This window comes from Ambystoma mexicanum, chromosome 12 (genome assembly GCF_040938575.1).
Source record: "Ambystoma mexicanum isolate Mex_15411 chromosome 12, UKY_AmexF1_1, whole genome shotgun sequence".
Classification (NCBI taxonomy): domain Eukaryota; kingdom Metazoa; phylum Chordata; class Amphibia; order Caudata; family Ambystomatidae; genus Ambystoma; species Ambystoma mexicanum.
This window is the reverse complement of record NC_090936.1, coordinates 240,817,122-240,840,750: the sequence shown is the minus strand read 5'-3', so window position 1 is coordinate 240,840,750 and position 23,629 is coordinate 240,817,122. Positions and strand designations below refer to the sequence as shown.

At 42.6% G+C, this 23,629-nt stretch overlaps 1 protein-coding gene across 8 annotated transcripts in view; it reads left to right on the top strand.

Moving 5' to 3' along the window:
- Window positions 1–23,629, top strand: part of EPS8 (EGFR pathway substrate 8, signaling adaptor) — a 1,868,600-nt gene that overhangs the window by 1,409,594 nt on the left and 435,377 nt on the right. For all 8 annotated transcript variants that reach the window (XM_069628376.1, XM_069628375.1, XM_069628377.1 and 5 more), the window contains one exon: window positions 55–238. In XM_069628376.1, coding sequence (XP_069484477.1) covers window positions 55–238 — 184 coding nt within the window. The remainder of the gene's footprint in view (window positions 1–54; window positions 239–23,629) is intronic.

Genomic DNA, 23,629 nt, shown 5'->3' with positions numbered 1-23,629 from the left:
TAATGTCTCATAAATGATTGAAACAGTTCTTGATAATTTTATTTACTTCCACAGAGTTGATTGGCCAAAAGACCAGTTCATTCCACCTTACATTCCACGCTTCAGAAATGGTTGGGAGCCACCTTTACTGAGTTTCATGGGTGTCCCAATGGAACAAGACCTGAATCACTTGGCAGAGTCTGTGGCAAATGCAGCTGAGCTGCATAGAAAAGAGGAAATGAAAAGGTTATCAGCAGAGGTATGTTGTCAATATATTTTTCCAAGAATGGTGATATTGATCTAGTTACTCGAGTTGTACGATAATCAAAATAACATACAACATAAATGGGTTATGTAGAATCTGCTTGTACAATACAAAGAAACCTCTACTTCGTGCATGCCTGATATTGCTGAAATAATTATGCCAGTTTTTTTTATTGTTGATGGTATAATGTTATAAAAAAAGTGCCAGTGGCGAAATTCAGAGAAATTCAAACAAACCCTAAAGCACACAGGGTAAATGTGCCTTGTCCCTGTTGCATTCACATTAAACACTAAATAGGTCAGAGGAAAAAGGATTGGAAGAACAAATGGAGAGAAAGTGTGCATGCCAGTGTTTACCAGTCAGTCATTTTTTAAAATGATTTTATTGTGATTTGATTTATACATTTAAAACTTTCACCAAATAATAAATAACATATAATTACATGATCAATAAAGACATAAGAGCATATCAGTCAATTAGGGAATGGGCCCATCAGTCTCAGAGTTTTGATGTAATATCTCTGATTGAGGAACTTTAAACATGAAACAAAATGCACAACTAATGTAAGTGCAAGTCTGTAGAGGTGAAAGTTACTGCACCTACATTCTCCTGGGAGGTAGACGGAGAGGGCCAACATGTTACAGTACTTCATCACCGATTAGCTTCTACTGCTACAGTTCCATCCCATAAATGTAAAAATATGTATTTCCTAGCTGGAGGGTTCTCTAGTTATCCATATCCTTTATAGTATATAGTTACAAACTTTGCAACTAAGATCTTTAACACCTGAGACCTGTTAGAGTTGAACTGTAATTTTAAGATATACACAAAATGGTAAAGCATTATATAGAGGGGAAGGTAGTAACCCACACTGCCAACGGGGGGCCTTCCTATGTCTTTTTCAGGTAGGCAGTGCTGTCTTAAAGGAAGGCGCATGGTTCTGAGCATTAACACAGGATGGACATCCTCTGATTAGTTGGGTGAGGAATGCTTATGCTGTGCTGTAGCAGGAGATCACATCATCTTGTGAGCAGGGACTTAACTATTAACATATAACAATGTCAAAAGGAGAGGGCATTCTCTAGAATGGTCCAGTGTGGGTTGTCCATATTGTCCATATTGGATAGCACAATGCCCTCCAAAGATAAGGCTGTAAGGTCAGCCCTAAGTGACCATAATCCTGTATCCTGCAAGGAAGACAGGACAGTTGCGCGTGGTGGAGGGCAGGGGGCATCCACTACGAGTTGATCGAGAGGGTTCTGAAGTTTGTCTTGAAAGAAGATTGTAGAGGAATCCACAAGGAGTGCAGTCAGGGGAATAATGTGAAGTTGATCTGTGAAAAGGTTGGGCAGATGGTAGGAAATCCAGTGAAGCAGTAGTGAGGGGTAAATTGGGCAGCAAATGGTATCATATGTTTGGTCGCATCCAGATATATGCAGCAAGGAAGGCAACCTGTGAAGTGGTAAATGTGGGGTGACTAGAATGGGCAGCAAAGCGCCTAATTTCGAGACAATATGTTGGGTGTGCAACTGTAGGTTTTGGGAGTACAAAATGATGTTTCTTTTTTTATTTATTAACTTGTATTTGTTTTAGTTGTGCCTCACAACTTTTTAAATATATGAAAAGGCAGCAGCCACAATGTGGTTAAGATAATAAAAAATAATAAAACATGAATTCAATTGTGTTTAACATATTTACAATTTAACATTTTAAAAGAATGCAATTAAAAGTTCACACATTTGTTGTAATAAATACAATCAAGACTAAAAATTGAATTATTTGTTGAATTCATGGTTATTCGAGTTCAGCACATTAAGTATTAAGAGCGTCAATCATTGCCATCAAAATGTATGTTACAGTCCCTTTGCAAGAGGTCTGGTAGCTTTGTTCCTGTATAAAGGACTGGCAGTATTGTCGAAAATAAAATGCTGTGCTTTAATATCTGATGGTGAGTTTTCATATGATAGAATCAATGACTACCTTTATGAGTTTAATCTTAGTAGAAAATTAATCATAGCCAAATTTAGTGAGATATGTTGTGTATTAAAAATCAAAGTCCACATGTGATTGGGAGATATGATGTAAAACTCATGGAAGAAATTATCAAAGCATTCTTTTCTCAAACAGGTTAAGCTGGTGCAATGTACAAGCAAATGTTCTATGGTTTCAGGAGGTGTAGCAATGTTACAAAATCTGCAAGTTGGTTTGACGTTAGTCCTATAATCGTTCCACCTATAGCGCCCTTGTAGGCCACAGGTTGAATCGCAATCTCATAAAATGGGTACGATAGCTTGAATCAGGACTTTTTTGTAGGAATTTGAGGCTTTTTGGGAGAAAGTGTCCAGACTCAAATACCTTGTATTGGATGCATTTATCTCAGATTCTTGTCCAATCATAATGCCAAAGTTTATACTTGGCCCGTTCCGGGTTTGTCGTTGGGGTCACTTAGTCTACATCAGCTTGTTCTATGATTAGAATACATGTTTCTTCCCAATTTTTTAGCAATGTGTCATGGCTGTTTTCTAGGACAGATGCTAGCACAGGAATTAGAGAGGCATGGAGCATCACTTTCATTAAGCTTTTTCTATACAGTAGTAGTGAGTGCCAAGAAATGACAGCCCTGAGGGGATGAGTCCTAGTTCATATTGAATGATTGGGATCGGGAAACATTTAGGTAGAGAGAGCGTGGTTTTCCAATATATTCCTTTTAGGTATTCCCAATCTGGTTGATGTTCTGGTAGTCTACATTGTGATCCATATGTTATTGCCGGTATGACTTTTTTCTTGTAGAAGGTTATTATGGGAAGACAGGAGAATTTGCCATATTTCGTATGCACCAGCTTGGCTTGGGAGGACAATGATTACATTTTTTGTTTAATTTCGCACTTATACGGTATATCAGATCGATTGTCATTAATATTTTGACTTAAGTATTTGTACTTGTGAACAACATCAAGTGACTGGGATCCTTTCGACCAAGTGAATGTTGAAATTGTGGTTCTTCCTTTCCTGCATTGCATTTTCATTATACTGGATTTGCCACTATTGATCATGAGCATGTTTTCAGTGGCATATTTTTGAAGTTCCTGAAGTTGGCTTTGAAGTCCAGTGGGAGTTTGGTCTGCCAACACAAGGTCATCAGCATACAAAAGCCACGCTATAAGCTGAGAGCCTAGTTTAGGTGGGAAAGCTTTCATAGGGTCCAAATGTTTATGGATGTCTCTTATGTAAAAGTTGAAAGTGTGGATGCAAGAATGCATCCCTGTTTGAGGCCACAGTATCTAATAATGGATTTCGATAGGAGACCACCTTGGTTTAGCTACACTTGTATAGATGTATTATTGTAGAATTGTTGCAACAGATTTAGAAGGTAGGGGGGGCAACCTGCTTCTGTTAGTTTCAGCTAGAGAAGAGTTCGCGAAATAGTCGAGCGCTTGTTTGAAATCTATGAATGCAAGGTACATAGGTTTTGTTGAAATTACTTTTTTAACGAAGAGATGTTAAGCAGATTGACTCCCGTGCCTAATCCGGATACAAAACCGGATTAATGGGCATCCTTTAGTTTCGCGGACTCCAGCCATTTATTCAGGTCTCTGAGGACCAACCTTGCATAGATTTTCCCAGGAGTATCCAGCAGAGCTTGTGGTCTGTTATTAGATGGTAAGGTTTGCTCTCCTTTTTTAAATATTGGAATAAGAATTGATTGCTTCCATGAATCAGGAATAATGCCTGATCTTGTTATGGTTTGAAATATGGCATGCAAGATCAAGGTCCACTGCTCGGGGTGAGCTTTTAACACGGCATTTGAGAGACCATCGGGGCCCGTAGCTCACCAAGAGCTTATTTTTTTAATTTGCATTAGAATGTCTGTTTGGTCAAATATGAGTACGTTTATTTCATTTTCCGGAGGGCACGCAATGTCTTCGGCTGTCAGCAAAAAAGAATAGTGAAGTTGTTTATACATGTTTGTTCGGCTACAGCATTCAAGAGAAGCGAAGATGTTCCAGTGTTCGCCCTTTTTTTGAGACGGTTCGATATTAGAACACTGGATTTGGATGACAGTGCTTTGAGAGCATATGTTTGTTGTCTTTTTGAGATTTGGATGAGTTATGCTGCTTTATGGATCTTCTGTTTGCAGTGCAATTATTGCCAGCTTTTTTTTTATGATCAGAATTATCGCTTAATTTGATGTTTCTTAATTCCCTCCTCATTAAACATGGTTGCGTCGATGATCCGAGCGCAGTCCAGGTCGATGTTTCTCAGCAAATAATGTTAATGTTTGCATGTATGACGGGGGCGTAGATGAGTCACATTTGCTTTCTGTAAGTCTGGACTCGTTATGCAGTTTGTTCGGGAAGCAATTCCTCCCTTCAGGCAGTTGTAAGGCAAATTTATAATCTGGTCGTTCCTGACAAGGCATTGGTGTCCATATTGTTTGTAATAGGTTATGATCACTGTCTGTGGTAGGAATGATGGAGAATGTTGCAACGCAATTGACTTCTTGAGTTGAAATTAAGACATACTCCAAAATTGCAACAGAATTGTTTCTCTTCCATGTGTGGGGGTCACCTTGAATGGTTCCATTAAGAAGGGTGAGATTTCTTTCAGCCATTATGTTCATCCACCTAGTTGCTCTAGGGATGAGCATGCAATCATTCGAGGGTATGCATCTTATGTTAAAATCTCCAGCAAATAATGTGAGGGAGTAATCTGTTTCATTTGCAATGAGATCTAGCATGCACATAAGATGGCCGATAAATTGATCGTCAGACCGGATAGTTGGGTTGCAAGAGAGAATGAGTATGGCAGTGTGGGGGGGCCAGAGGGTGCCCAGGATTTAAAAGTGTACGTTTTGATAGCTGGATGCTTAGATGGGTGTGGAGGGGTCACCCAATATGTTAATTTGCCATTTGTGTCTAATTTAAGGGCTGTTAAAAGACCAGCCATTGGTCTGCCTTTGGCTTGTTTGATATTAGGTGTCCAACATATTTCGTAACCAGGTAAAGTGGGCAAAGTTGGTATCCTGGTTTCCTGTAAGAGTAGTAGATCGGAAGTGTCCAATTGAAGTTTTTTGTTGGTCCTTGTAAGATATTTGTAACCCCTACTACTACACAAGGCCATTTATGCTAAAAGAGTCAATGGGTTCATTTGGCTTTACTAGGTATCTCTGTGTTTGGTGTCCTTGATCGCTTTCTTGAGCCATGTCCATTTAGTTTCTTGCAGAGAGGGATGGAGGTTTTTCGAAATACACTTCTCGTTTGAGATGTCCTTGGCTGCCCTTAGTTTGAGTAGTTGTTGTACCTTCTCCAGGTTAGAAGGGGTTGTCTCATCCATATTTTTGCCATGAAATTATGTCTTTCTGTTGGGGAGCTTTGTGATTTATCAATGGCTAATATGAATCCATGTTGATGTAGTTTGTCTTTCACCCTCCATATAGTTTCTTTTACAATCTGTGATGACACAGTTAGAATTACAGTGTCCATGTTTCGGGTATTGATAATGTGGAGGGCTTCGATATCTTGACTCTCATTCAGGCAAAGTTTAGGAATTGTTTGGAAGGCAGGGAGTCATTCTATTCGAAAATGGGTCTCTTTTTTTTGTCCATCCTTCATTGTTATCATTAGTGTGTCTGACCGTTTTATACTTGTTTCTATATCTTTTGATGGAACTTGGTTCGAAGAAGGAGGAGCTATTTGTCGATCAGCATATATCGAGTGTGAGCCCCTGTCATGCTGCGAGGGAGGTAATTTACTGCTTCATGGTCGTGTTACATTGCGTGTATTTTTAGAGGCAAGGCATCGTCTTTTAGTGCTTTTCTCAGTGCGCATCCATTTTGTTCCACAGTTGCGAAATTGTCATCCTCTGCACTCCAAATCGGCTGCCGGGAGTTCCTCATTGATTTTGAATTTGAGGGAGGTTAGAGGTCTTGTCTGTCTTCATGTTTTGGCAAAGATGTGATGGAGTATGTTGAGTAATTAATTAAATCTTCATCATTTTCAAAGTGTTCTTTATCCGACAGCCTGATAATAGGAGTAGCAATCTTATTATTTCATCTTGTTCTTGGTTATCCCATTCAAGGTCTACGGTGGGAATTATTGAATCGACCTTGCCTCGCGGCATGGATAAGACTTGTCGCAGAAGTGTCGTCAATCCATTGATTAACTTTTTTCGATTTCGAGGTAGTGGGCTTATTATCTGAGAGTAGGATCTTGGTTGTTGTATTTTTAGTATTCATTTGTTTTTCTTCTGTGCTTTTGAAGTTAGAATACTTCAAACACTGGCTCTTGCGTATCTTAAAGTACTATCACCGTTGTATTGGTTATGGGCTCTTATGTGCAGTTAATGAATCTTTTCAATCGTTTTGGCAGATTTCTCATTAGTTTCAGAGCCTTCTCCAAGTTTCGCCAGGGGTTGCAAGTCAATGTGAGGTTTGTCTTCTGGGTTTTTGTTATTTGTAGGGGTGGCACGAATCCTCAAAAGGGACTGATTTAGTTGGTGTAGTTCGGCAGTTATCCAGTCGATTTTGGCAGATAGGATGCTTTTTTCTTCTAATGTTTAGTACATTTTTGTTAAGGCATGCAAGCCATTGTTCATGGCTGATAAGGTGATTTTGTATGCCGTAAATTGTGGCTTGCTTTAGTCCAAACGAGGGACGGTGGTTGGTTTTACAAATGACCTTGCAGAGGATTCGGAGGAGTTTATAGAGGAGTTGGGTGAGTCCGGGTATAAGATAGGAGAGTGTGACAAGTTCATGGTAGGTATGTTCCGAGAATCTGGCTGGGTTTTTAATCTGGTTTGCACCACGGAGCGATCTTGAAAGTCATCTTTATTTGATGTTTCGGTGTGAGAAATATTTTGTTTGTGTCTCTCCCTTGTAAGCTCTGAATCTTGAGGGTTAACAGATCCATGCGAGTTGTTCACTGCGTTTTTGAGGATTTGAGAATATAGGGCTGGTATGTCTGGATTGTCAATGCTGGAAGTTGCAAGGGCTTGTTGGATAGTGGGTTCTTACAAGTGCCTTCAGATATGGGCGAATCCAAAGGACCACCTTGAGTGACATGCAAGTAGATCGGCACCAGATATTTGATGAGTTAATAGTGCAGTTGAGGTCTCATTGTGTGTCTGATGTGTCGGAGCAGGTACGTCCAAGATGTTGTTGGTTGTTACAAATGTTTGACTGCTTGTTGGTAGAGTGGTTTTTGGTGTGCATTTCGCTAGCGCTCATCGAAGGTTGCGCTTTGTCTGCATTTGAGGATTTGGATAGTTGACTTTCCCCTTTTTAAATTTAGCACTAGTTCTTCTGATTGTTCCACAGTTATAGATACGGTGGTGCATGGAGCTTCCCGGAGTTTGTCTGCATATGAAGACATGGCAGATTTGAGGGTATAAATTGCCATGGTTTCCTGAGAGAGTGGCCAAGCGGGTAACAATCTGAGACTAAGGAAGGCAGGGTGGGAGGTTTGTCACAGGAGAGCTGGTTGCTGTCAGCTAAGCAGCTGAACAGTGGAACGGCATGTGCAAGCACTCCCACAATGCGCATGCTCGAGATTATGTATGGCTTCTGGGAGGTCTGGGCGGAGCCGGTGGCCATACATAATCTCGAGCATGCGCTTTGTGTGAGTGCTTGCACATGCCGTTCCACTGTTCAGCTGCTTAGCTGACAGCAACCAGCTCTCCTGTGACAAACCTCCCACCCTGCCTTCCTTAGTAGTAAGCAGTCACAGATGAGAGCTGCTCAGCTATTCGCAGAGTTTATCAGCGTTCCGAGGTACCGCCAAGTACAGCAAAAGAAAGCAAGGCGAGTGGTCCCACAATAATGTTTCTCTGGGGTGATATAAGGGTACTTTTTTGACAGGATGCATATTGTAGTAGTATTTACCCCAGCCCTAAAAGAAACTTAAATACAGGTACATGGTGGACAATAGATGGCATCCTGTGAGGAGGTAGTTCTATTTGAATAGCTATGTTAAAAACATTGTGTGAGAACAATTTTGAATGGTGAAATATGTTCTTAGTTGTTGGTAAGTATATTCACTTTTGCAGCCAGTCATTTAAAAATATATGCAAAACATTAGTTTGCATGTGAGGAAGTCTTCCATTTGTAGCAGAAGAATAAGATGTTAGCAAAATGGTCGCATTATTTAATAGTGCTTATTTTAAAAAGGACATCAAATCTATTTTATCCAACAAATATTCCTAGCTAAAGGAAAAACTCATTTCATAACATTATAGGGCTCTGCCAGGATCAAAAAGTTACCAAGGCCATATGTTGTTAAATATCTTTGAGGATTTCTTTTTTTTTCTTTTTATGTTAGTTTATTGAACTTTTCACAAATTCATCCTATAAAAATCATTCGATAAAACAAAATAAAAGGTGCATCAGCACCATTCTCCATCACTCAAATTTAAATTTCCCAAATTTGTTCAACCTTCCTCCAAAACAGAATATAGTACAAAATACACGTGATCATTACCCATCATAAATCTGTTCCACTGCTCCCCCTCTGTCAAAGACAACCCTCATTCATTAGCTTTCCCAGTCTCCACTCTCAGGGACTCTAACGCTGCACAATCACATAGTATCTAGTCGGCTCGAGTCGGCCATCAGCACACAGCCGACATTCACGGTCTGATCTTGGGATCTTGTGCCAAGCTCCATCAATTTCCCTTGATCTTACCACGTTAAACTTTTTTTTAAACAGTCCCAGATCAGATGATTCCCCAGGAAACCACGTATATGTTTGGGATACAGACCTTAACTGAGCAAAATACACAAAATTCTCCGGTGCTGTTCCTTGTAGCAAGGTTAACCAAAGCCTTCTCGTCCCTTCTTTGCCACAATGATGGCTTTCATCACTGATTTGAAGCGCCTCAAAGATTCAACTATATCTCCACTTGGATCTCTCCCCAGCCATAACGCTGCTACCTCGCATAGTCTTACCAAATTGCTGCCCACCATGTACTTTGCACACAGGGTGTATGTTCCAGTATAAGGCTCAGCAATGTTCCAGCTGGTGTGTTAGCCATTTTCCAGTATGGTGTCAGACACCCCCGCGCTAGCTTCACGTCAATAGGCAAAAGGCTGAATTCCAACACAATTGTTTCGAAGGCAGTACTGGTGGGTAACCGTAAGAGGCTCTTGACCATTTCCCGTTCTAGCATTACAAATTCCCTGGCTTTGGGTAATGCTGAAGATTCCATGCAATATAACATCATTGGGACCACATCCTGGCCCTGACATTCTGAAACTAACTAAGGGTGTTATGGGTATTGTCTTTTGTTAGGAAGTGCACAACTTTTCAGGCTCAACAAAAGGTGTAATTCCAACAAGTTCCAAATTGATAATGTTCACAGTTCCTGAAGGAATGGCTCCCTGCCACAGGATTCCCTCCACCAAAACAAAAGTTCAAAGAATAACTAATTTCTTTATAGTTCAGGAGGATAACTCCTTCCTGTGCTGCAATTCACTCTAGGGGAAATGATTCCCTTCCCCAGGCCTTTTTCACATTCAGTACCATTTCAAATCTTCAGGGCATGAGTATTCTCTGGATGACTTCTTTCAAGATAACACTACTTAGATGCGGGGCACTCTGTCCCGTCTTCCTCCAGTTTCGCCCGACTGCCACCACCTGCCTAGGGGTTTGTTCCCAGACTGGATGCCGCCTGGTCTTCTCTACACTGTGTGCCTCTCGACAGTTTCCAAGCCTACGCTTGAAAAAGGAAGTTTCCTCTATTTTCTCACATTGCCTGATTTAAACTCCGCCTCCAGCCTGGAAAGTGTCTTGGACAAAGTACTTGTTGGTTCACACCGTGGAACATGTTCATGAAGTCTGTCAGCAGCTTTTACAGATGTTGAGAGGATTTCTCACAATATGCCATAAAGGCATGTGGAATGGAGAGGTATCCCTAAAAGGAAAGTGGGGATAGCATGTCTCATCTGGTGCCTGTACATCCCTCTGAGAGTCACTTCCCCTCAAGGGATCCTCAAGTGAATAGCCACCCCCAGGGTCAGGATCAGTTTGGGGCTCTGTGCTTTTATATTGTGCTCACCCTTCTTTCATTGTGGAACTGTTAGTGAAGGTTTGCATGGGGTTTATAATTGAGTGCTGGGATTCATGGTTGACCCTTAGATCATCTGAGGTTGTTTTGGGCACAGAAAGCTGGACCATGCCTATAAATGCTATGTTTGCCATGCTGGAATAGGTTTTGGGAGAGGTTGCCCCTAGCGATGATGGGCCGTAGTGATATGCTTAAAATGGTGGTCCTGCCTCGGCTTTTACATTATTTCAACAATATCCCTTACATGATCCCTAAGAAGTTTTTTGTTAAGCTGCACAGTATGTGCAGAGAATTTTTGTGGCATGGCACCCGAAACAGAATTGCATTGTGGAAGCTGCAGAATTTCTATGAGAAAGGGGGTATTAAACTGCCTAATTTTGAAGCTTACTATGTAGCGGCGCAATTGCAGATGTGGCTCAGTGGCTCTCTGATGATGAGACCCCTGAACACAGGTTGTTCGGGAGGAACTGTGCTCCTTTTTATTTGCGGGAAATGATCTGGATGGCTGGCTCGGATATGAGTGAGCGCCCTAGAATGCTGCTGTTGGGATGGAACATGTGGCGCCGAGCCTGCCGTATGATGGGGGATCCTTTCCCATGTGTCCCTCAGATTCCGCTGGTCGCGCTGGCAAAGGGGGACAAGTAACTGAGGGTAATCATTAGGACTTATTGGGAATCGGCGGGTCTAGTCACTTTGGGAGACATTTGGCAGGATGGGGCTATTATGGAGCTGGGGGAACTTGGGGCAGCGTCGGGATTGCACGTAGGCCAATATGTCACTTTTCACAGGGTGGTACAGGAGATTCGGAGTAGGTGGCCTGAAACCATCTTGGCGGAAGAGCCGGACACTACTGTCGGGGTGATATACGATACATCTGAGGGTGGGCATGAGGTGTCCAGGTTGTACGAGTTGCTGATGACTAAGATCGGAAAGGACCTGGTGCATTTGAGATTAGAATGGGAAACAGAGATGGGAGCACCGATGGAGGATGGGATGTGGGAACGGGCTTTGGGATATCATAAGAAGGTATCGAGAAATGCTAGGTTCAAACAACTACAGCTGTACATAACGCACAGGGTGTATATGACCCCCAGAGAATATCAAAGTTCAGAAATGTTGGGCGCCAGGCTTGCCCTAAGTGTGATGAAGAAAACGCAGACATGATACACATGTTCTGGGCGTGCCCGGTAATTGAAGACTATTGGGGTGAAGTGGCACAGAAACTAGCGGAGAAAGGGGTCACGCTCATTATGGACTCGGCCTGGGCCTGCTTGCTAGGGGGGTATCCCAGAGCGCGGAAACGCAGACATGTGGGGAAATTGAAAGATCTGGCATATGTGCTCGTGAAACAAAGGATTGCCATGGGCTGGAAGGAATGTCATAAGCTGAGAGTGGAGGTTTGGTGGAAGGATTTACAAAAATGGGCAGAGGCTGAAACAGTGGTGTGGCAAGAGGCCAGTAACACGGGGGGGGGGGATGAGGAAATGGGCTCCCTCATTGCATGGAAACTGTTGATAGCTGAAATGTTTGGAGCAGTATCGGCCCCAGCGGAGTCTGAGAGCAGCGACAACCTGACACACGGAACAGATACTGAGGGCGAGGAACAAACAGGACGTGGAGTGCAGTGTTTATGTTGTTAAATGTTCTTAACTATGTTTTGTTGTATTGTTGTTTGGTTTGAATAAAATAATAAAAAAATGTAAAAAAAGGCTGGAAGTTAATTTCCATCCTGTAGCACACCCTTGTGCTGCCTTTGCTGAGGTGAGGCCCACTGTGCTTGTAGCATGTTATTTAAATGCCGAGAAGACCCTGGATAAGCTCTGTGAACAGCTATGCAGTGAAAAAGAAACTTTCTATCACCAGCATAACAATCATGGAACAATGCTTCTGTAAATGTGCTTCCTGTGATGATATTTCTTCTTTCAGGAAGTCATGGACTTGTAACATTATACCCCAAGGGCTTTTGAGCTCACAGCATTTTCTGCAAGCTGGTAACGTGGAGGTGAAACTGTATCTAAACACCCTACCATAGTATAGTGTCCAGAAGTAATAATTTTTATTTTTTTTGCACAGAATGGTGCCTTTTTCTATAAAGCAGCATTGGGTCTTCTCAAAGAGAGCTTCATGCTCTGTTCGGGAAGGGGTGCCTTATTTTCCTGCAAGATCTCACAAAGGGTTTGTGCAGGGTTAGAGATGGCCTTTCATAACCGACTACTGGAGTGGAAAGGATCCATGACCCTAGGACTGGCTTTTAAAGAGGCACTGTGATTGTCCTCTGAAATGTGACCGGGAGCAGTTTAGGGGGAATCTCCTCATACTATCCATGTTGTCCAACATCTACTGGCTCTGGGTGGCCCCCAGCCGCCGATTCACCACCTTGGCATTCCCCAGAACCAGGCAAGCAACTTCATCAATGCAATATTTGTTATTTTACATACTAATGACATGGTGCCTGCCCCAAATGGAGGCCTCTTTAAGATCCCCCAGGACTAAAACCTGCCACTGTAAATAAACACTAACTTCTCTGACCATGCAATAACTTGGCTTTGTCAATGCGCGGTTGAAAGCGAGAACCCCTTCGCAGCTGGTGTGAGATCCCTTGCAGGGAGGAATCCAGAGCTGGTCCTACACCTGAGGTGAGCAGTGGCCGCAGAGAGGGTCCCGATTCCTGCCCCCCTTTTGTTACAACCTGCATATGTGCAGAACCATGTCTCCAGCCTTGCTCCGATGATGTATACTCCCTAGGGTTCTTTTCCTATTGCAGAAGAGAAGCTGGGGAGCCCAAGAATAGTTACCTGCATAAATGATGCTCCAGCACCACGGAGACTTGAAAGCTGCTGCAAAGCACGGATTAGAGACCGACCATGGCTGTAGCTATGCAGCATTACAAAGCAGAAACTCAGAGTGAGACTGGCAAGGCTCACCCGTAATTCTGCATTGTAAAGAGAAAATCCACTAGAACAATGTGGCCTAAAAAGGGGGAAATTCACTGATCTTGAGCCCCACACCTCAAACTGTTATACTGCTTTTCCTACCCTCCCATGTCTGCTGAGCTGTGAGGCCATGTGGTGTGAGTGGGCAGAGCTAAGTTCCATTTAATTTCTATTCCCCATGGAGACCGATTGGCTGGGGACAAATGGCAAACCAGAACAAGGGGAGGGATATTTAAGCAGGGGACTGGCAGCAGGAAGAGTGGGTGTATCAAGTGAAGTCAGAGGTGAAGGTGGACAGTGACCAAGAGACCAGCAAGAGGAAGGAAGGTGCAGCTGCTTGAGAGGTTTTGGATCTGGTGAGACTTTGGACTGATAGTTATGTGTGTGAGTGTGCATGTGAGACATTTGTGTAGAGGGTAGTGCAAGGCGGCAGTGTTAGAAGACTGGTACCTATTGAAAGGAGGGTGACTCAATATTTGTGAGGTATTATTGGATTAGGAGTAGTAGTACTAGTAGTAGTAGTAGTAGTAGTGGTGGAGGAGGAGGAAGGGGAATCGTAGTGTGCAGGACACCAGATAAGGCCTTTTTATGGATCAAAATCTTGTAAATACGACATGTTTATTATTTTCCTGTGTACATTTACACACACGTTTAGAGCAGAGGGCAGTGCAAAGGTCAGGTTACTTGACAGAAACCAGAAGGCATATTTTGATTTTTATCTACATGGATGTAATTGCAAGCCATGGAAACAATGTAGTTCTGTGAATTCTCTGAAGCCTTTGTAAAAAAGAAACTGCACACTGTGATAAAAGGAATGGTTTCTTTCCATTCAGCCTGTGCCGTGTTGCTGCTCATGGAGGAAACAGAAGCACTGTGCGTATTTATTTTCCTAGCATTTTAGGATTGTAAAATTAATAAAATGGAAAACTTAAGTTGCAATTGAGAATTGATATTTTGTAACAAATTAAGCTTTTTTTCTTCAGTGAAAGCAAACCAGTATTGCACAATTGTATTTTTCAGAGTGCCTGTGCTGTGTGCATAATCATGCTACGGCAGATCATTTTTACACTTATAATTTAATTTACACTCCAATTATAAAAACTGTGTGTAAAATGATGACTATGTGCGATCTAGTTTACATCCATTCAACCTTGCAGTCAATGGAGTACGTGACTATAAATGGTCAGTGTCAGCACAGTCTTTGCTCAAGGGTGAGTGATTGTCATTACACCAATCACAGGTGTTCTAGCCTCTCAAATCTTCAAGACTACAATTAAAACATCCAGAACCTGACTCTACAGGAAGTGTAAGAGCTGTTCAAAAACAAACAAATAAGTTACATTTGTAATTGAAATAGAAACTCGGCAAAACCTGTCCCTGTGATAACCCAGATAGGTATTTAACTTTATGTAGCGCTTCATCCAACATCTAGGCCCTGCGATTATTATACCTCAGTTGATACTCAGTTAACTGACCTTTGAAGGATGTTAGCCAATAAGATAGCTCAGCTGGTTGAGCACTTGTTGCTGCAATATGTGCGTGATCTGTAGGTTGCAGGTTCGAATCCCGGCAAGGCCAACACAGCCTTTTATCCTTTCAAGGTCGATGAAGCAGGGCCAACTTCAGTTTGGTGATAATTGGGATAAATATGTTCTATGTACAGCGCTTTGCCAAAAGCGCTATATAAATGACCATTTGACCATGAGATTAGATATAGAATTTAGCATGGAGTCCTTGTCTTTCTGCACTGCTGTATCGTAACATTGGCATACCATTAGGTAGTAATAGCTCCAGGAAATGAGGACTTTCATTAAACATCAAAAGACAATTCTGCTATCCAACTTCAAAACACCCAGTACAATTCATGTTCTTTTCTATGTAATTGGCTAGCTTATTTTATTTTCAACATTTAAATATATACAGGAGAGATGAAATGGCCAGACCTTGGAGAAATAAATGAAAGGTGTAATCTCCACAATGCAGAAAGCTGCCACATTGTAATGATTTCCATACAGTTTTTGCCCACGTTGACTGGATGTTGCATGCAATTTACACACCTGCAAAGGAGAAAAAGTCATTGTTACTCTCTTAAATTCACATTTACTCTCAAAGTTTAAAAATAGGGAGTAAAATACTCCCACCTCAAAATCTTATTTGGCGCACTGGTAGTGTGGGAGGAGTCAAAACCTGGAGGCAGTAGAGAGTAGGGAGTGAAACATTGGAGGGGCAAAGGTTGGTAGTGACGTGTCAAATGAGAGGAAACAGGTAGAGTATAAGGGTAAGGTGTTGGTGAATGTGAGAGAAACCAGGTAAATCCTGGAGAGCAATTGCAAGGAATGACTTAATTCCCAATTAGAACAATAACCTTTGGTAAGAGGAGGGAATGTTAGGAATACACTGATGAGGGCAGTGAGACTGCATTCAGGGATACCTAATTTCTCCAAGCCAGAATGTAGGCAGTAGGGGCCAATAATATATAGCACTAACCACGGTAATGGCTGCCTGGGTTAGGGATGAGAGCGAGAGACAAAGACTGACAAACCTAGGCCCCACACAGATCTCAATAGACCCTTGAACTCTCTTGACTCTTAACATTTTCTGTGATTTTTTGGGACACTAACTACTCTTCGTTGTCAGCAGTGTAAACTCTCCTCCAGAGGTCAAGCTATCCTGGATCCTCCACGCTCTGGTACAGTTTCCTTTTTCAAATCTGCTAACAACTTTACCCACCGATTCTCATCTAAGATTCATGATACCTTTACCACCCCCCCTTCACCCCATTGCTTCATTCTCACCACACCTATCTACACTAACTCCCACCTATTCCCCTTCCTTTCAAACTCTTACACTGAATTGGCACCCATCCTAAGGATTGCCCAACATTCCTGCCCCCTGTACGCAGGCCTGTTCATCTCTTAGACGGTTAAGGAACTTAAATATCTCATCTACTTGTTAACTTTTTTATCTTTGGTATTTGAGGAGCCAGGAATAAACCTCGGACATATGAGGTTCACAGTTGTGGTCAAAGACTTTTATTAAAATAATAGGTGTTGGAAAAATGACTCTTTCCTGCACTGCAGGTGTTTTCCTACCTAAAACCAAATCTAAGGGCCTGTCAATGTCAGAATGTCAAAAGTGAAACCGTCCTTTTTTTCAAAGTACTGTTCTGGCACTCACACTCATAACAAAATACATTGTACAGTGAAAAGGGTAATATCGTTGGCCTTAAGGGATTTATAAATGTTCAAAAGAAGAATGTGCAATTTCAACACAAATGTTCAGAAGGACAGAGTTCCTTATTCCAGAGGGTGGTTACCTTCCCCTGGATTTCTCTTCCCTTAGTATGTTAACATTTGAATTTCTCTTAATTTACAATGCAGCTCATACACAAAGAACACAAAATACACACATCATAAACAACTTAATTATTTTACCCTTGTCTCCTTAAGATACCTGGGATAGTCTTCTGTCTGGTTTTCACTTCTTGTTTCCTTCGTTTCTCACAGCCCGTGGCTGGTCCCGATATATCCTTCTCAGGACCATTTTCTGCATATATCCTTCTTCTATACTGTTCAAACAACTGTTCCACAAAAGACAACTTGGTTCTTTAACCTTATTTCCTTAGAACACCTGGTTTACTCTCCTGCCAGGATTTCAATTCTTCTTTCCAACCTTTTGCAGGTCCCGATATATCCTTCTCAGGACACTTTTGTATACTGTTCAATTTGTCTTTGCTTGGTGTATTTCTCTAACAGGGCTTTCCCTTGAAAACACCCTTGCACTTGCCTGGTATACTCTCTTGCCTGGGCATTCTTTAGCACACTTGCAATTGCCTGGCATACTCTCCTGCCAGGGCTTTCCTTTCTTGTTTGCTCTGCACACACTTTCAATTGTAATATGCTCTTGAGTCTGTTTTAGCTAACACACTACCTGCCTGGTACACTATCCTGCCAATGCTTTTCTTCAATGTGTACTACATACACTTGCAAAACGTATTCTCTTCTTGTTCACTTTCCCTTTTTTGGCACGTCTGCCGGTACACCCCACTGTGTCCCTGCTTCCCTTTAGGAACTCACCGGCTCTTGCTGGTGTTCTTTTCTCTTCCCACAGTCAGCCAGATGTGGTTGTTTGGCTTTGCTCTCTGCTTCTTCGCGCTTGTTCCTCTGTTGGTACACTCCCCGCGGCTCCTGCAGGGCTCTTCTGCTTTTGTTCGGCTTCACTAAGGACAACGCTGCTGCTCCACACCTGGAAACGCCCTAGATCCCTGTGCTGGTGTCTGGCGTTCTTGCAGCATGTCTTGTCTCACAGTCAGCTTCCCACTTCTCTCTTCCTTAGCCGGATAGCTCCATGACCGCCTCTTCAGCTCCACTGTCTCTCTGTGCTTCACGAGAAAAGCAGCCTTCTCCTTTCAGCTGCACACACTGATCAGCTATGGCTGGGAATTAAATCTCTCAGCTCAAGGACTGTACATGCAACTAGAGCACAGCCTGCACTCTTGGTCTTTTCCGCTCTGCATTACTCGGCTCCTCTTCCCAGTACTGTTGAAGTTATGGGAATGGAAGTCCATTCTTGGTGTTGAATATGTATGAGTGTCTTTAGGCAAGTTAGCTCTTGATATCTTGCAAGTAAAGGCTGGATAGACAGAAATGTGCAGGGCAAGTCAAGTCTTTATAGTTTATACATTGATCTTGTATAACGGTTTTTGATAATTTTCCTTGGTAGATGAGGGCAGGGTTAACAACATATCATCAAGGCATCTTGTATGGATGGGGTATCCTCAAAAGAGGAAGTGAAATACTGTGCATTGTACAATGGTGCCCAGCCACTTCCCCGGAGGCAGTCTCCCTCATGTGATCATCCCTCATATAGGTGCCCCGAGGGTCAGGATCAGGTAGAAGCTGCCATCCCCATGCCACATGGGGGAGAGTTCAAGGCCCGAAAGAAGTGATGACACCATTGGATTAATCACAGGTATCGTTCCTGCTTGCTTCAAGGCAGCTACTGTCTACCACTTCTTAAAAAGCCCTCATCTGGCACGAATAAACCTGCCAACTATGCGTTTATATCTCTCGTGCCTCATTTTTTTAAGATCCTAGAACGACTAGTCTTTAACAGGATTACACACCTATTCAAACACTTATTACCCCTGTGACCTTCTCCAATCTGGATTCCAGAGCAGACATTCTGCACACATTCCATTTATCCTAAGTTTCCTGGATCTCTTGGGGTGCCTTTGATATGGTTTACCACTACTGCCTCCTTCGGACATTTTCTGACCTTGGCATCCCACACACACCACTCTACACCTGAATGCCTACTTCCTTTCTCACTTTACCTTTGAATGGAACAGAGGTGCCTCTGAATCCACAGCTTCCTTGCTAATGTCCCCCAAGGCACTGGATTTAACCATATACTATTTGCACTCTACCCCATATACCTCGGTCAACTAATATCCTCCTTTGGGTTCACCTACCACCTCTTGAAGGATGACAAGCACATCATCTTCTCCTTAGCTACTATTACTTCTGATCTCTTTTCTCACATTTCTTCTTGCCTTGCTGCAATTCAGCAATGTATGATACTTGGTTGTCTAAAGCTCAACTACTCCAAGAGCAAAGTAATCAAACTTCCTGTTTAGAATCCTCCTGTTCACCTTCTCTCACCTATCTCTTTTCCAACCGACTTGCTCGCTCCCCCTTTGCTAAGGCATGCAACCTTAGGGTCTGTTAGACGGTTCTCTAATATCAAGAAAATCCACCCCCTCCAGACTTAAAACAAAGCCAGTTTTCCTTTTAGAGTGCCAATGAACTTTAATCTCTCACCTACTCATCTCATCCCTCTTTAATTTTTATTTACTTTGGTATCTTTCCTGCGTGTTTCAAAGCAGCTTCTGTCTACCAATTCTTAAAAAGCCCTCATCTGGCATGAATAAACCGGACAACTATCAGTCTACATCTCCCATGATTTCCACCTATCAGAACAGGAATGACCCCTGTGACCTTCTCCAATTATAGTTTCCAATTGTATGACCTCTTATCATAAATTCCCATTTATCCTAATCTTACTGGATCTTTAGGGGTGCCTTTGATATGGTTTACCACTACTCCCTTCTTCAGACCCTTTCCGACCTTCGTATACAAAGGTCGGAAAGTTAGCAATGCATTCATACTGACCCTGGTACATGGTCATCTGGACTATTGCTCCATCCTCCTTGATTTTTCCCTCTACACTTTCTATCCGCTTGACAAAGTATTCAATTTTGCCAACTGTGCCCTCTACAACCTTCCTTGATATTCTCTCGCGTCCCTGCACTGCCTCTAACGCATAGCTTTCAATGAACGCAGCCTCTATTCAAATTCCTAATGCCTGTTTTCAAATCCATGCATGGCCATGCATCCGTCTGCCATGCTGAGAATCACCTGCCAATCTGCTCTTCTGGTAGCCCTCTAACTCCACTCCTCAATCCCATGCGTCTCATCTTTCTTACCCTCCTTTTCATTCTGGTTCTGCACCTCTAGATCTCCCTAAAACCCACATATCAAACTCCATTACCACCCGCTCATTCAAATCTTCACTAATTCTAATACTCCTGCACGAAGACGGAACACTTGCTACTACCTCTTCTTTTACTACCCTAAGCCTAATTCCACGGTGTGTACAACCCTGTCCATGGTTTAGTGCCTTTGGGCTAATTTTGGATATGTGTCTTGTCTCGGGTTCTTGTACTATGCATTCCCCCAACATCATTCCAGGCAGTTGCTCACCACCTTTTCCTCAAATATACTGTACCCGATCAGGATTTTCTCTGACTGTTTCGACTTTTTTAGTAAGTGTTTATGACCAAAATACCTTGTCACCTCAATAATCGCATTACAGGACATACCTAAGCATACAGAAAATCCCTTCACTTGGATTGACTTGGTGTGTTTCTGTGATGCAGTATCCACTGCAGTGATAGGCTATATAATTCATTCCCAGTGGCAGAGTCGGAAGCTGAAAAGGGAAAAGATTCAATGCATTTCTCGATCTTTCATATCTTGCTTTCCTCCACTATGCAAATATGCTATAATTTTTAAGGTGCTTGGTTTGCATACTTGAGCAATTTATCTTTCCATTGACCCTTTTTTCTTATAGGTGGCTATTCCAAGTACAAAGATCTGCTCTCTAATTAATCTGATCTCCTGTCATTAGTTTTGAGATGAATGTTAACGTCTCCCAATTAATTACATTTTTTCATTGTATGCTTTGCCTGAAAGTATTTTCACGTTTGTTTGTGGCACTGTGTCTGTGTTTAGGCACAGATTTTCAATATCGCCCCATTATACCCCAGCCAAAAATGCTGAATTTCGAATTGTGCTTGGATGTGTGTGGAGTGGGTTAGTGTTATAAATATTGTAATGGGAGTAGGGAGGAGTTGCAGGGGTTAAAACTATTTTCAGCCACAGGATTTATTTAGTGAAAATATGATAGATCCTAGATTTTGTAGTTGATGGCAGATTAATGTTCAATCTATGGTTTTAACATCACCATTTACTTTCATTTGTTATTATTTTTAATGTGGGTCCATAACCTGGGGGTGGTGGTATAAAACAAATGCTCCATCTGTGTTCACCAAGTGCAGCATCAAACGCCTGGGGTTACACAGTTCTATTGAGAGGATTTAGTGCAGTCAAGCTCTGATTTCAGATAAAAACAAAGATACAGAACATTGAACCTATAAGACGAGCAGTTATCTGAAGTGAGGGACAGAGCCCATTTCTACAAAGCTCATCGGTCTGGGTGTCTCTTAGGCCCACAGAAAGCTTAAAGGCTGTGTGCTGTGTGGTGTGATATGGGTCATGAGCAGGGGCCATTCTAGCCATGGGGTAGGCGACCTACCGGGGGATTACCAGAGCCAATCATACTCCAGTGGGGTGGTGTGCTGTAGGAGACCCCAGTCCCTGACTCCCCAGTGTGCCTGATTTGTACAATTATTGGTACCACTCCAATATGCAATTCCAGTCAGCCTCTTGGCCAGGTTTCTTCTTTCCTTGCAGAACTACATGTCCCAGAAGTAGTCAGCCATCTCTACGAAAACCGGAGCGAAGGCAGAAGACGAGACTGGTTACAGTGCTGCACTCACGGTCATCAAATCTCTACATATCACATTTGGACCTCGACCTGTTCACAGCAAAGAAATAACTAAAACAATGAAAAAGATCCACTTAACATATGTGATAAAACTGCTCACAAACTGTTTGGTGCAGAAACCATGCAGAATACACCAGAGACCAGAAAGAGGGCAGAGTTAAAAGAGGGGTTTTAAAACGTCTGACCATAAAGATCTGACCCTCTAGGGAAAGCATAGGGATAGATAGCCCACATAGATAAGGGACCAATTGGAACCTGGGGGATCTGTAGTGCAGGATAGGTTGGGCTATTAATGTCTAGCCAGATAGAGGTTCGGTGAGGGTAAGTGTGGAGTTGGGAGCTTAAAAGACCAGGCGGTACAAAGCAGACAGTGGAGAGGAGTATTGAGAAGACTGTGGCGTTGTGTGAGATTACAGGTAAGTTATTGTGTATGAGAGAGAGTGGAACCAATGGCGAGTGGAAAGAGTGTGAGGGGGAGAATAGAGCAGGGATAGTGAAGTGCAAGTGAGAGTAGTAGGGGAAGTAGGAAGGAAGTTAGTCTGTGTGAAGGGGAGTGGTGGTGTCAGTGAGTCTGAACAGTGAGGGGCGGGGAGAAATGGAATTCGGAGAAGGGCAGAGAGCAGGAGGAGAGTGGTGATTTGAGGAGAGGGAGGGAGGGAGGGAGCGAGTGAGAGGGAGGGAAGTGGGTAGAAAATGGGGAGTGGGTGAAGATCAGAAAGGAGAGGCAGAGAGGTGAGGAAAGTATATGTCAGGAGATAGGTTGACCAGGAAGATAAAAGTGGGGAAGGAGAACCAAGATTGTGGCAGGAGTAAAAGAGGGTGTGAGGAGAGAGAGGTTGAAGGAAGAAAATCAAATACAGCAAGGCCCCTTCGGAATATCCCCTAGGAAGATGGATTAAAAAAAAGCTATAGCCTTTAGGCCCTCCCTTGGAAACAGACTAGCTCAGATAATAGGGAAAAATGTGTGTTAGTCCAAGCCTTGGGGATCGTTAAGGGGAATAGGGGCTCATGGGCTATGGTTGATGGCACCCAGGTGGAAGCTAGATAAGTTCTTGGGCATCTTTTAGTCTGGAGCAACCCCAAATTTCACAAGAAAACCTCTTGCTTGTGAATATAATGTAAGAACCCATACTATCCTTGTTTGTGACGTATTGAAGCCATCGGACAACAAGTATCATATTGGGCAGGGCTAGATGAAGATAGTTTCAGTTGACTGATCATAAAAGGGAAGTTAAAACAGTTTATCCAACCTACGTGGGGCAGGATTCAGGAAAGTGTACCTCCGATATGACCAACTCCTTAAACTCTAGCAGTAGTAATGCAAATGTTGGTACCAGTGATGTTTTAGATACCTTACCACTGCAGATAAGAATTCAAGAAGGCAAAATGCAAGGTGAAATGTTTAACAATCTAATCACTATGAGGACTGCCCGGTGGCAGTCATGCACACGTTATTGCATGTTATTAAGATTGGGTGAATGTGGGCATAAATGACACACCCTGTAGTCTCCAGCAGTTTACACCATACTTTAGATGTTCACAGAAAAGACTCTAGTTATAAAAGATGGATAGTACGTAACAAGTATTGGTGCGCTGATGTCCGGGGCACTCAGCAGGGCATGGGTATGGGCATACAACAAAAGGTAGCAGGCGCCCCTCTCTAGAAAGAACATGGCATGATAACCTGTTCTGTTTTTTTTCCCACATTGAGAGTACACAGCCATCGCTTTTTGCTCACTGTACTTTTCACAAAGGAGGAATATCTATTTGCATATCAATCTGTCCCGCCCACAAGAGCAGTCCAGCACGAAATGCCATGCAAACCTCCTTTGAACAAGAGTACCAAAAGCAACCGCAGACACGTGTTTCAGCCTTGTTGGGTCTTATGGGTATGGGCATGGATGAATGTGTTCAAGGCTGGCAGACCTGTTGAGTTTCACAGTGAGAGGCACATGATTCAAAAGAATATGTAGTGTCCTGGAATGCAAAGAGTTAGCTTTTAAATGTTAGTATATTGTACTAGGACGCCCGGACTTGAAAAAATGGCACAATTCTGATAGGTCTACATGTTTAGATACTTTGGTGAGTTTACAGGAACTCCCCATCTTACTATGTGAGAGGGTGAGCTGCTAGGGACTGGGTCTGTCTGGCCCATACCCATTGTTCCTCCCAGAGGGTGAAAGGAGTGAGATCCTGCAGGTTTGCCACCTGCACCAAGGCACGGTATCATTTATTTATTTAAACATCGAGGCACTATTACATG